We start from the raw sequence: 14,249 nt of genomic DNA, 5'->3' as shown, positions 1-14,249 counted from the left end.
ATTCTTAACTGTGAAGTTACCAAAGGGAGGGGAGGACTCTCCATGCCTGACACCAGGTCTTCCATGTTTTGCAGTCCATGGGCATTTTCAAAATATGCCATGGGGAGACTCTGCTATGAAACTAATAAAACTTCAGGGCCCGTAACCTAGAGAGGTCCCAGAAGAGGATTTAGTTCACACTGCTTACAAAAGTGTGCTTTAAAAAACTGCATCATGCATGTGTATAACATTTCCCAAATTTTCCCGGGTTTCTAGCAAGAGAAATGTAACTTGGCCTCCATGCACAGTAGGATTAGGTAATAGAAACAGCCTGCACCACTTCAGATTCTATGTAGGCAATACTATTTTTTAAGTGTTCCCCTATGCAGAAAGGATCGTGCAAGTGGAAAACTACAAACAGGGAGCAAGGGAGACCAAGGTTAAAATCTTCCTAATGAGATTATAATTTTATTTTATTAATAAAAAAACAGCCTCCCATCAGATGTCAAGGAGACAGAGAACTACACAACTTTCAGAAGACATCTGAAGGCAAGTCCTGTATCGGGAAGTTTTTAACGTTCGAGGTTTTATTGTGATTTTCTGTTTTACTGGAAGCTTCCCAGAGTGGCTGAGGAAACCCAGCCAGATGGGCGGGGTATAAATAATAAAATTATTAGGATTATTTTATATTTTTTACTTGCAGGTAGTGTTTTACAAAGGGGGAGAATTCAAAAATGGACCTACAGTCCATTATCTCATCTCGTTTTGTATTCTGATCACAGAAAAGTGGAATTGGCTTTTCTGGGTTGCAGAAGTAAACTAGAGGAAAATGCAGAGATCAGTGATCCAGGGGCACCCTGCTCTACACCCAAGCCCAAGCATCTCCAAGTTAAAAGGTGTTAGCGGTCCTAGGAAATGATCTTCCTAAGTCTCTGGAGAGATGCCGCTACTCAATAGTGTTAATATTGGACAGGATGGGCAACTGGCCTGATGCAAACCGAGGCAGTTATTTCCAGCCATTTTTGAGATGTAAAACAAACCACAAATCTCAAAGCTTACCTTTAGATCATGAAATTGACCCTGGGCCATGAGGAGATACTGATACAGGATTCGACAGGAAAGCCTATAACTGTCATCAGTAACGTGAATTATAGATACCATAGAAACCTATGAAAAGAAAAGAAAACATTTGAATTCTATGCTGCTTATTGTTCAAACAACATCCAACCCGACTGCGAAGCACTTAAAAACAAGGCATTGTAGACGATGAAATAATCGAACAGTCCTTAATCGTCATTTCCAAGGAGCTAATACCCATATCTTGTTTAGAATTGCCTTGATCACTTTGGGATCAGATTCCAATATTCATCCTGCCACACAGCCACCGATTTTTACTAATATATTACACCGAAACAGAGCATTGAAATTTATACGCAGTCTGTCATATTACATCATTTTAAGCGGAGGGGCAAAACTCCTTCCTCAATTTTAATGGCTGGTCTTAATTATTGATTTTTTTTGCTGCTACAGGTCTTTGTTTAGGTTGCCTGTTTTTATGGGCTAGTGATAAATCTCAAAAGATTTATTAACCACTAGTAAGATTTTAACATAAAGTCCCAGAAATGGTTACAATGATATACGATAGTTACAGAAATGAATAAAATCATTACGACTATAAAAGCGTTCCAAATAGAATACAACTGTATCTAAAGGTTTGTTTTGTTTTTAAAGCACCTCAGAGGGGATGCTTTTAAAAGTGAACTATGCAACCTTCATTTTATTTCTTCATATAGAAATCATTGGAGTCATCAGGTTTCCTACTCTGAGTCTAGTGAAATCCCTGATGGTAGTAATTCTGCCTTATACTAAGGCCAATTAAGTAAACCAGTTCAACTTCATTAATCGCCTACCCAAATTTCAGGTCCACCTGGGTAAAACTTATGCATGTGAAGTGATGGGTAATGAACTCTGTGACTATTTCCAGCAGACTAAAACAGACCTGGCTTCTCAATCTGTGGGATGTGGCAAGCTCTCTAATAACTATTTTCCCCCTTATCTAATCCAAGGATCCAGGATGAGATGTCATTCTGAAGAAGGAATAATCTTAGCACACACCAATAGCTATGACAAAAACCAAAAGCAAGTCCCCTGCCAACTCTGTTCAACGGCAATTTTTCACAGACAATTCAAAGCAAACTCCTGTCCCAGTTCCTTTTCTCAAGAAAGAGGTTACCTACAATGTCATATATTTCTCTGTTGCCTTCATCCTCCAGCGTCAGCAGTGCAACTAGCGGGTACCGAGATCTGGGCACGGGGCCAAAGTCAATGATTTGTGTCTCTTTGGGTACCTGGCAGTGCTTCACTGCTTTGTCAGATGTCTTGATGCTTTGTTTGTGTCAAGGAACAGAACCGCAAATAAAGAAAAATGCAATGTTTGTGCCACAGATGTTCTTGGACGTGGCGCACAGGCTGAGGCTCAAGATGCACTCATGTATCTAGCATCAAACTTGGCTTTGCCCGGCACAGACGAACTGTGTTGCGTTCCATCTGTTACAAGCACGGAATTTAGCATTCATTACAAAGTTCGGCCTCTGTCAGGGCAATCCTACACATGCATATTTTATTTTTATTTTTTAAAAGATATTTATTAAAGTTTCGAAAAAGGTTACAAAAAAAAAGGTTACAAAGTAGAACGAGAAGAAAATAAAAAATAAAAAAATACAAAGAAAAGATACAAAATACAAAAAATAGAAAACAGTTAAAAACAAATCAATCTTTTCATGTCTTATATTTCATTTGCTTGTTTCCCTGACCTCCTCACACCTCCCTTTTTTGTATTCCAGTTCAATTAGTTAATTCAGCAAATCCTTTCCCTCCTTGTTTTTATCTTAATCCTTTACCTTAATGTATTATAACTTTACATTCTCACCTAATAACAATCCATTTTTACATACTCCTTTATAACATTACTGCCAAAACCACTTAACTTCATTCCGACATCATTCTAACATTCCTTAATTTTGCAGTATTTATCTAAATAGTCTTTAAATTTCTTCCAATCTTCTTCCACCAACTCTTCTCCCTGGTCTCGGATTCTGCCAGTCATTTCCGCCAGTTCCCCTACACATGCGTATTTTAAAGTCTCACTGACTTCAGAGAAACTTGCTGCATGGAGAGTAGGGATCAGATTATAGCTGATTAATCTCAAGGGTTTGGGTCTCCCCACCACACTTTTTAAGATTTCCAGTAGCCACGGGGAGGTGGCCTCAGTGCTCTGCATGACTGCCACTCCCTGTGGCTAGCATGGAGAGAATAAATTATGCAAAAACCAAGAACGAATTATGGAAGATTAGCAAATGCAGGCAAATCTGCTTTATTTACAAAATTTGGCCCAATCACAATTTGCCTTTTCTTAGTGCAAGATCTAAGTTACTATGGACTAGAATTTATATTTGTTATGGCAAAGGTAAAGGTAAAGAGCCCCAGGACGGTTAAGTCCAGTCAAAGGCGACTACAGGGTTGTGGCGCTCATCTCGCTTTCAGGTCGAGGGAGCCAGCGTTTGTCCACAGACAGCTTTCCAGGTCATGTGGCCAGCAGGACTAAACCGCTTCTGGCACAACGGGACACCATGACGGAAACCAGAGCACACGGAAACGTCGTTTACCTTCCCGCTGCAGCAGTACCTATTGATCTACTTGCACTGGCATGCTTTCGAACTGCTAGGTTGGCAGGAGCTGGGAAAGAGCAACGGGAGCTCACTCCATCGCGGGGATTCGAACTGCCAACCTTCTGATCGGCAAGCCCAAGAGGCTCAGTGGTTTAGACCACATTTGTTATGGCAGACAACCATCAGCATCCAAGGGCTGACAAAAGACCGAGGAGTTATCGATTTCCTGCTCCTTTGATTGTGCAACTGCTACAAAGGAAGCTGTCTTACATCGAACCAAACCATTGGTCCATCTAGTCCTATACTGTTGACAATGATTGGCAGCTGGATATGGCATGGATTGAACCTGGGACTTTCTGCAGGCAAAGCAGACCCTCTACCACTGAGCTATGTATCTTCCCCAAAGCAAACCAAGAGGATGCAATGGTTAAGCATGCCCACTGGCTTTCCATGATAGTGAAGCAGTGCGTGTAGGAGCAGAGCAAATGGCCAAAGAGGCTGTTTTATCTTCTGCTGATCAGCTGTTTAGTGGCAGCCAAGCAGTGAGTTAAGAAGAAAGAGAGCTACGGCAGACAGCTTCCAAAGAATTAAGTACCTAGAGCCAAAAGGTATTCTGCGTTCAAGTTAATTCTCCAATTTACACATTCATTTCTATGTGCAGCAAAAAGGAAGACTTCCAAACTGCAGCCCACTCTTGTCCTCACCCCGTAAAGAGGTGAAAGGAGAAACAAACCTCAAAACCTTTCAATAATGAGGTTTACATTCTAAATAATGAGGCTGTTGATTTTAAATAGACTAAGTAAAAGGAAGACTGATGGGCAGTAAGGGCACTAGACACCCATTCTCTGGAATCTCCTCTCCTGACTTTCTCAACTTTTTGCTAAATCCATTGGGACTAGAAACTTGCTTTAGATGATTTGCTTAGAAGCAGAGCTGTTCCAAGATCCTGCAACTCTACAAAGCCAAAGATACGCAACTCTGATCAAAGGATACCAATACTGCTGGCGGTAGAGGTACTTGTCATACACTGCATTCTCAAAGGCCTGTGGAGTTTTTATTCGAAAGCAGTAAGCATGTTTCTGCAGAGCTTCGTGGATCTTCTGCACGCTGCAGCCCCAGTAGCACGTAAGGAGGCAGTCTTCCAGGCAATCAGGCACCAGCGTTATGCCATCTTATGAAGAGAGGGAAAAGAAAAGAACATGGAGTCACAAACAGGAGTTTGAAAACTGAAAGGTCCAAAGGTTGGGGGGAAACCCATTACGGTGGTGCCCCGCAAGACGAATGCCTCGCAAAACGAAAAACGCGCAAGACGAAAGGGTTTTTCGGTTTTTGTGTCGCTTCGCTAGGCGAATTTCCCTATGGGCTTGCTTCGCAAGATGAAACGTCTTGCGAGTTTTTTTTCCTTTTTCTTAAAGCCGCTAATAGCTGTGCTTCGCAAGACGAAAAAAGCGCAAGACGAAGAGACTCGCGGAACGGATTAATTTCGTCCTGCGAGGCACCATTGTATGTCAATTCCAAATACTGTAACTATGTAGCAGGGAAAGCATCGTTTTTGATGAAAATCACCAAGTCCCTAAATCTTTCATGCTTGACAGCTCTTCTTCAGGCGATGAAAGGGCTTTTCCAGACCAGGGATGAATTTGCCATCAGGCTTTGGAAATGTAACACACAAGTCATCGCCAATGGATATATATATATATATATATATATATATAGAAATATATTTTTTTACTGGATTTCCCCTATAAACAGTAAATCCAGATTAGATGGGGGAAATAAACAGTCTGCCATTTGGATGCCAGCGACTTGGTGAGACCACCACAGAAAACTTGCATGTGTGAGGAGCACCCAAAATCTTATTTCATAGAAACGAACTTCATAAAGGGGGATGCGGGTGGTGCTGTGATCTAAACAACAGAGCCTAGGACTTGCCGATCAGAAGGTCGGCAGTTCGAATCCCCGCGACAGGGTGAGCTCCCGTTGCTCGGTCCCTGCTCCTGCCAACCTAGCAGTTCGAAAGCACGTCAAAGTGCAAGTAGATAAATAGGTACCGCTCCGGTGGGAAGGTAAACAGCATTTCCATGCACTGCTCTGGTTCGCCAGAAGCGGCTTAGTCATGCTGGCCACATGACCCGGAAGCTGTACGCCAGCTCCAGTAAAGCGAGATAAGCGCGCAACCCCAGAGTCGTTCGCGACTGGACCTAATGGTCAGGGGTACCTTTACCTTTTTAACTTCAGAAAACGTGCAACTTCTTTGAGCGAGATGAAGTTCGAAGCACATTTAGATTGTTTGTCTCCTGGAGAAGAACGATCAAGCCCCAAATGCGTTGCTATAGTCACTTGGTGGCAGCTATCTAACAATTCACTAGGGAAGCTCCTTTGCACAGCTGTGACACTCAGATCCTGGCTGGTCACTGTGAGAATAGGATGCTGGAGTAAATGGGCCTTTGTTCTGATCCAGCAGGGCTGCTCCTATGGTTCCCTGTTAATGTGTTTGCAGCCTGTCATCCCTCTGGCACAGAGCACAGGTATCCATGAGATTAGTGGTGTTTTCATGCTGCCACGTTCGTACTGACAGTGTAAAACCTGCATTAGCAAGGATGCCAGTTTACAGTACACGGTGTATGTCCTCTGCATGACCATATGCTAGAAGAAATAAATATAGTCAAGCAGATCAAGGAAGCAATAATCTCTTTGCAGGGGCCAGCTTAAACTGGGTCAGCTCATTTCTGTTAAAAGGGTCTAACAGGGATAGTTTCTACGGGTAAATCGATAGCCAGCGCTTGGCATAGCAGGGGAGGGGGAGGGGGGAGAAAATCTGAACAGCAACCAAAACACACAATCTACTGACTTGCAACTGAAGCCGCTTCCAGGTTTTTTATTTCCAAGCTGAATGGGTTTTTCACTTGCCGCATCTGTTTCTGGGACACTTTCACAGTCGATTCAGCTTCGTCTGAATTTCTCAGAATCACGGGAACGTCCCACCCAAACCTAAGCAGCACGAAATGGAATCAACAGAAACGCTTAATATTAACAACAGTCATTTTTTAAAAATATATATATATTTATTAAGATTTGTAAACATAAATGCAAAAATAATGAACAATGTAGCATATATCATAACATAATTTCTTAACTTCTTTGGACTCCCTCACGTCTCCCGCTCCCACTTGCATCGTTGTCAATTCTTGCCCGCAATTTATCATCTTGTTTACTTTCTTGTGTCCCATTCATTTAGAATATAATCTAATAATTCTCCCAAAGGTTGATGATTTTTCCTCAATCTCACTTATCATCCTAATTACATCTAATTTAGTGGTGCTCAATTATTTATGATCTAGCCTCCATCTTAACATTCAACCAAATTACAGTGCTTTTTTAAATAAATCTTAAATTTCTTCCAATCTTCTTCAACCTTCTCTTCTCCCAGGTCTCGGATTCTGCCGGTCATCTCGGCTAGTTCCATATAGTCTATCAGTTGCATCTGCCACTCTTCCAGTGTGGGTAGATCTTGAGTTTTCCAGTGCTTAGCGATGAGTATCCTTGCTGCCGTTGTTGCATACATAAAAAATGTTCGGTCCTTCTTTAACACCTTCTGGCCGACAATACCCAAAAGGAAGGCCTCTGGTTTCTTAGTAAAGGTATACTTAAATACCTTTTTCAGCTCATTATATATCATTTCCCAGAAGGCCTTCACTCTAGGGCAGGTCCACCAGAGGTGAAAGAATGTTCCATCATTTTCTTTACATTTCCAACATTTGTTATCAGACAAATGGTATATTTTGGCAAGTTTAACTGGGGTCATGTACCATCTATATATCATTTTCATTACATTTTCCTTCAAAGCGTTACATGCTGTGAAGTTCAGCCCATTGGTCCACAACCTTTCCCAGTCCTCAAACATGATATTATGCCCAATGTCCTGTGCCCACTTTATCATAGCCGATTTAACCATTTCATCTTGTGTATTCCATTTTAACAGCAAGTTATACATTCTTGAAAGTACCTTAGTCTTAGGTTCTAACAGTTCTGTTTCCAATTTCGATTTCTCCACCTGGAACCCTAACTTTTTGTCAATATTAACAACAGTCAAATCTGGTACAGCCAAAAGGCAACAACTGTCTTAAAACAAAATAACTCAATCTTCAACCCCTGTTGTATTTGCTCCTCGATGAAATGGACCCTCTGCATGTGGATTTTACCACAAGGCTGGGCTGCCACTTGCTCCCTCCTGCTAAAAATGCAATCCACTCACCCCCAGCAATGAAAAAATAATTGTGCACCTCCATGTTCTGCGCACATCCCTTCCACTTACCAGTACCCCCAGCCTCCTTGCTTTGAGCAGCTCCTATCCCTCCTAAACTCTACTCCCCTAAGACCCATTTAGAGGGCTCTTCCTCACCCAACCCTGCAGACAGCTATGTGGGTCTCAAAATTATCCTGCTCACAAGATTGTTGTTAAGTTTGACTGGCATAGCATATTGTGGGCTAGGGTCAAGGTCCCTGGACACTTCAGGTGGGGCTCATGTTAAATGTTATAGTATGTCCCTCCATCTGCACTAAATGTATGGCTTTCATAGATTTATATATATTTGTGTCAGTGTGTAGATATATTGCATCGTTTTAAAATTGCTTTTAAATTATTGTTTCCCCTCTCATGTTTTCAGTTGTTCTTACTTTTACTTCTAAGCTGCCTGGCATGGGGAAAGTCCCTGTCATGGGGAAAGGCAGGGTATAAATATGTATTTTTGTGTTTTTATATTGTAAACCATCCTGTGATCCTCAGCTAAAGGGAGGTATCAGAACAATAAATAATAATAATAATAATAATAATAATAATCATCATCATCATCATCTCTGCTACCACAATCTAGAATCCTCTCCCCACTTTCCCAGATGTAGCAGCCCCTCACCCCTTAGAGCTTTATTACGTTTCCAACAACAATCTTTCTACATGTTTTATGGCTTTTCCCATTTTATCTGTGTTTGTTTTCAATTTGTGAAAGCTGCCTTGAGTCTCTGTCTGGGAGGAGAGAAATAATAATAATAATAATAATAATAATAATAATAAGCCTCCCTCCCTCAGGTATAGTATACCTGAAGGAGCATCTCCACCCCCATCGTTCAGCCCGGACACTGAGGTTCAGCCCGGACACTGAGGTCCAGCTCCAAGGGCCTTCTGGCTTTTCCCTCCCTGCGAGAAGCAAAGCTACAAGGAACCAGGCAAAGGGCCTTCTCAGTGGTGGTGCCCGCCTTGTGGAACGCCTTTCCATCAGATGCCAAGGAAATAAACAACTATCTGACGTTTAGAGGCAGCCCTGTACAGTGGTACCTTGGGTGAAGAACTTAATTCGTTCTGGAGGTCCGTTCTTAACCTGAAACTGTTTTTAACCCGAGACACCACTTTAGCTAATGGGGCCTCCCACGGCCGCCACACAATTTCTGTTCTCATCCTGAAGCAAAGTTCTTAACCCGAGGTACTATTTCTGGGTTAGCGGAGTCTGTAACCTGAAGCGTCTGGAAACCTGAAGAGTCCGTAACCCGAGGTACCACTGTATAGTGAAGTTTTTAATGACTGATGGTTCAGTGTATTTTTAATCTTTTGTTGGAAGCCACCCAGTCTGGGGAAGTCTGGGGAAACCCAGCCAGATGGGCAGGGTATAAAGAATAAATATTGTTGTTGTATTATTATTATTATTATTATTATTATTATAGCAGCATCCTCCCCCCAGCCACTTTCCTTAGAGCTTTATTATGTCTCTAACGACTATCTTTCTATACGTTTTATGGCTTTCCCCGTTTTATTTGTGTTTGCTTTCAATTTGTGAAAGTCTTGAGTCTCTGTCTGGGAGGAGAGAAATTAATAATAACAATAATAATAATAATAATAATAATAATACTGTAGTAATAATAATATGCCTCCCTCCCTCCACAGCTCCCCATCTTCTACTTACCCCCCTCCATTCACTGGAATAAATTTCTCTCCCCCCCCCAGCCAAGCCCCCTCCCCTCCCTGGACCCCCCTCCTCCCCCTCCCCCCGTGACCTCTGACCCCCCCCCACTGACCAGCCCATGACCAGCCCGCTGGTGACCAGGAAGCAGATGAAGACGACGGAGATGTAGAAGAGGGGCGAGTACTCGTACAGCGCGACCAGGAACGCGGCAGCCATCGGGGAGAAAGAGGCGCCGCCGCCGCCGCCTCAGCACCTCTTTGTTGTTGGCCCACAGCGCCTGCGCAAACGGATCCCGCGCATGCCCGCCAGGGTCCAACGAAGCCTCCGCAGCTGCCCTTTCTTCCCTTCCTCTTTGCCCTTCGTTCTCCGCTCGCCCGTCAAACGCGGCGCGGTACGTGAGGGGCGGAGCCTCGAGGTGGGGAGGGGGCGGAGCCTCAGCCCCTTCACAAACTACAGCTCCCAGAATTCCGAGGGGGGAAGCCGGGGCATCATATAGCGCCTGAAATGCATAGCGCAAGTGGAATGTGTGTGGCCAGGTCTGAACACATCAAAGAAGCGTTTCACTTTAAGGCGCTGTAAATTTGAACAGGGAAAAGAGGTAGAGAAAAACCCGGGACTCCACGTCGCCATCTGGTGGCAATAATAATAATGATGATAATAATAATAATAATTAATTTTAGTATTTAATGATGTATTGTTTTAAACACTCAATTGGGAGCCGCCCAGAGTGGTTGGGGAAACTCAGCCAGATGGGCGGGGTATAAATAATAAATTATTATTGTTGTTGTTGTTGTTGTTGTTGTTGTTATTATTATTTATTTATTTATACCCCACCCATCTGGCTGGGTTTCCCCAGCCACTCTGGGCGGCTTTCAACAAAAAATTAAAATACAATAGTCTATTAAACATTAAAAGCTTCCCTAAACAGGGCTGCCTTCAGATGTCTTCTAAAAGTCAGATAGTTGTTGGCACAATGTTATATTGCATATACAAGGCATATACGTAAATCGCTTTTTCTTTAGCAGTCGAGCTGAGTCCTGTGTATGAGAGAAAGAGAGAAAGAAAGAAAGAAAGAAAGAGAAGAGAAGCATGTTGTTGTTTAGTCGTTTAGTCGTGCCCGACTCTTCATGCCCCCCTGGACCAGAGCACGCCAGGCACTCCTGTCTTCCACTGCCTCCCGCAGTTTGGTCAAACTCATGCTGGTAGCTTCGAGAACACTGTCCCACCATCTCGTCCTCCGTCATCCCCTTCTCCTTGTGCCCTCCATCTTTCCCCACATCAGGGTCTTTTCCAGGGAGTCTTCTCTTCTCATGAGGTGGCCAAAGTATTGGAGCCTCAGCTTCAGGATCTGTCCTTCCAGTGAGCACTCAGGGCTGATTTCCTTGAGGGCATAGAATCGTAGAATTGTATAGTTCAAAGGGACCCTGAGCACCATCCAATTAGACCAATTAAACTTTTTATTGCACTAGCCATAGGCCATGGCATTATTCAGGAGAACTGAGCGTCATCCAGTTCAACCCTCTGCCATTCAGGAATATGCAGCTGTCCCATGTGGGCATTGAACCTGCAACCTTGGAATTACCAGCACCAGCCTCTAACCTAATCAGTATTATCAACTGACATTTTATGGTGGGGGGGTGTATGCATATGTGTGTGTGTCGGGGGAACAGGAGTGATGTAAATATAATGGTAATTATTGTTATTAGCTTCTTCTTCTTTTTGGGCGATCACTTGTAGCCGAGTAAGATTGTCTTCCAAAAACACGGTTTTAAATGTGAGTCTGTAAGTGACTGTGGAGGCCAATTCTGGATCCAAATGTCCTTCCACAGTGAGGACATAGGTTTCTGTGTAGGGTTTGCCAGGCGTGCCTTCCTCTTATCACATTTCTCCCTTGCATCCTGAGTTTGAGTGTCTTCAAAGCCCATGACACCTTTGATCAAGGCTGTTCTCCAACTGAAGACCCCGCAGGCCAGTGTTTCCCAGTTATCGGTGTTTATACTACATTTTTTTAGATTTGCCTTGAGATCGTGTGATAGGAATTTTATGGTCTTAGATATATGGCAACGTTCATAACTACACGTACATAGATCAGCACAGGAAAGCCAACCTGGAACCATTTTGATTCCTAAACTGAGCAAATGTTTCTCTGCATGGTCAAAATGGAAAAGTCTCCCCATTGTCTCTTTCCTCACAAATCCTGTCTTAAGGACACATTTAAGATACAAGGTGTGAGCCTGTGACCTGGCCCAGGAAATAAGTATTTTACCACTACAAAAGAATGGCCAGGCTCCCCAGGAAATCCAATCAAGTAACCTGCCAGACAGGAGATAAACTGTGACAAGAGAAAAACAACATTTAAATTTCTGTGATGTAGGTGGGATGTATCTGAGGGGTGGTCTTAGGTTACACCCCTTCTGTGATGTATGCATAATGTTTCTGGGGTTGGTCTTGATCTACATGGTGGCAATTTCAATAGTCTTTATAAGGCCTTGCAGGCCATTGTTCTGGGTCCTCTTCCTCTCCTGCCTGTGAGGGGAGCACCCTGTTGCAACAGATCAATAAAGATCAAGCTTACTAGCTGCTTTGCTTCTCAATATTCTCTGGTTGGCCTCTGTTATTTTCTCCTACCAATAGGGAACCTATGTAAGGACTCTATATGGGCTCTTGGATACCCCATAAGGGAAAAGGGCATATTTTTATTTACAACAATCGTCTTTGAACCTCTTTTGTTGACCACCAGCATTACGCTTTCTATTTTTAAGTTCGGAATAGAGTAGTTGCTTTGAAAGATGATCATCTGGCATCTGCACAACATGACCAGTCCAACGAAGTTGATGTTGAAGAATCATTGCTTCAAGATGGGCGACTGTTATGTACTGGTGATCTTTGCTTCTTCAAGTACACTGGCATTAGTTCACCTGTTTTCCCAAGTGATGTATAAAATTAACACGTGTGCTTGTGGGAGATGAGCGCCACACCCCATAGTCTCTCCTTTGACTGAACTTCACCTTCCAGGGGTTCTTTGACCTTTCACCTTGGGGAGGTGTGTTATAGGTTTATTTTATTATTGTTTTTATTATGTGTTTCAGGTTTCCAGCTTGCATTTTTATGCTGCAAACCGCCCTGAGATTTATGGGTGAAGGGCGGTATGTATGTATGTATAGTATGTATGAAAGTATATATAAATAAAATAAAATAAAAAGTGCAAAATATGGTCTGAAGCTCAACATCAAAAAAACGAAAATCATAGCCACTGGTCCCATCACCCACTGGCAAATATAAGGGGAAGAAATGGAGACAGTGAGATATTTTACTTTCTTGGGCTCCATGATCACTGCAGATGGTGACAGCAGCCACGAAATTAAAAGACGCCTGCTTTTTGGCAGAAAGGCCATGACAAACCTAGACAGCATCTTAAAAAGCAGAGACATCACCTTGCCAACAAAGGTCCATATAGTTAAAGCTCTGGTTTTCCCAGTAGTGATGTATGGAAGCGAAAGCTGGAAAGCTAGTGGGAGGGGCAAAAGGGGGGAGGTCCCCATGGCTGGAGCAAAGAACATCCCTTAATGGCTTGGAATTTCTCTCCCTCCGCCTTTGGAATGTGACCCCCCTCAAAGCTAGTGGGAGCGGGGGGGGGGGGGGAGTTTGCAGGGAGTCTGCATCTGGGGACTTGGAGAGACCCTGAGAGCTAGGCTGAAGGGGAAAGCACCCTGGGGAGCTGTAGTGCTATTTGATGCAGCCATCTGGGTGTTGACAGCTGTTAGAAAGGGGAGAGTAGTGATGTACAGTGGTACCTCGCAAGACGAATTTTTTTCGTCTTGCGAAGCACGGCTATTAGTGGCTTAGCAGCTTAGTGGCTATTAGCGGCTATTAATGGCTTAGCGGCTTTAAGAAAAAGGAAACAAACTCGCAAGAACCCGCAAGACGTTTCGTCTTGCGAAGCAAGCCCATAGGGAAATTCGTCTTGCGGAACGACTCAAGAAACGAAAAACCCTTTCGTCTTGCGCGTTTTTCGTCTTGCGAGGCATTCGCCTTGCGGGGCACCACTGTATGGAAGTGAGAGCTGGACCATAAAGAAGGCTGATCGCCGAAGAATGGATGCTTTTGAATTCTGGTGCTGGAGAAGACTCTGGAGAGTCCCATGGACTGCAAGAAGATCCAACCTCTCCATTCTGAAGGAAATCAGCCCTGAGTGCTCACTGGAAGGACAGATCCTGAAGCTGAGGCTCCAGTACTTTGGCCACCTCATGAGAAGAGAAGACTCCCTGGAAAAGACCCTGATGTTGGGAAAGATGGAGGGCACAGGGAGAAGGGGACGACAGAGGACGAGATGGTGGGACAGTGTTCTCGAAGAGACCAGCATGAGTTTGACCAAACTGCGGGAGGCAGTGGAAGACAGGAGGACCTGGCGTGCTCTGGTCCATGGGGTCACGAAGAGTTGGACACCACTAAACAACAAATGTATGTACAGTATGTATGAATACGTATAAATAAAATATAATTTGTTTGTTTGTTCGATTGCAGCAAACCTTTTGCCAATAAACACGCGGCTGTCGCTTTTCACTTTCTCATGTCTTTTATTATTTGTCAGCCACTTGCGCGTTTTAAATTTATCAACGTCTCTTTCTCAGCCCCCCCTCTGGTTGCC

At 43.4% G+C, this 14,249-nt stretch overlaps 1 protein-coding gene across 2 annotated transcripts in view; it reads right to left on the bottom strand.

Moving 5' to 3' along the window:
- Positions 1–9,986, bottom strand: part of CGRRF1 (cell growth regulator with ring finger domain 1) — a 451,182-nt gene extending 441,196 nt beyond the window's left edge. The window contains exons 1-5 of one of the 2 annotated variants that reach the window (XR_014563772.1): positions 9,714–9,986; positions 6,499–6,638; positions 4,641–4,818; positions 2,217–2,364; positions 1,039–1,146 (exon numbers count right to left, since the gene is read on the bottom strand). Coding sequence is in view for 1 of the 2 variants with exons in the window: in XM_083737620.1 (XP_083593746.1) it covers positions 1,039–1,146; positions 2,217–2,364; positions 4,641–4,818; positions 6,499–6,638; positions 9,714–9,817 (678 nt within the window). In the remaining variant the exon portion in view is untranslated. The remainder of the gene's footprint in view (positions 1–1,038; positions 1,147–2,216; positions 2,365–4,640; positions 4,819–6,498; positions 6,639–9,713) is intronic. The other variant, XM_083737620.1, reaches the window with a different exon arrangement.
- Positions 9,987–14,249: the final 4,263 nt, after the last annotated feature.

Source organism: Podarcis gaigeae, assembly GCF_964106915.1.
Source record: "Podarcis gaigeae genome assembly, chromosome: 1".
Classification (NCBI taxonomy): domain Eukaryota; kingdom Metazoa; phylum Chordata; class Lepidosauria; order Squamata; family Lacertidae; genus Podarcis; species Podarcis gaigeae.
The sequence above is the reverse complement of the archived record's forward strand: the minus strand, read 5'-3'. Positions and strand labels throughout refer to the sequence as shown.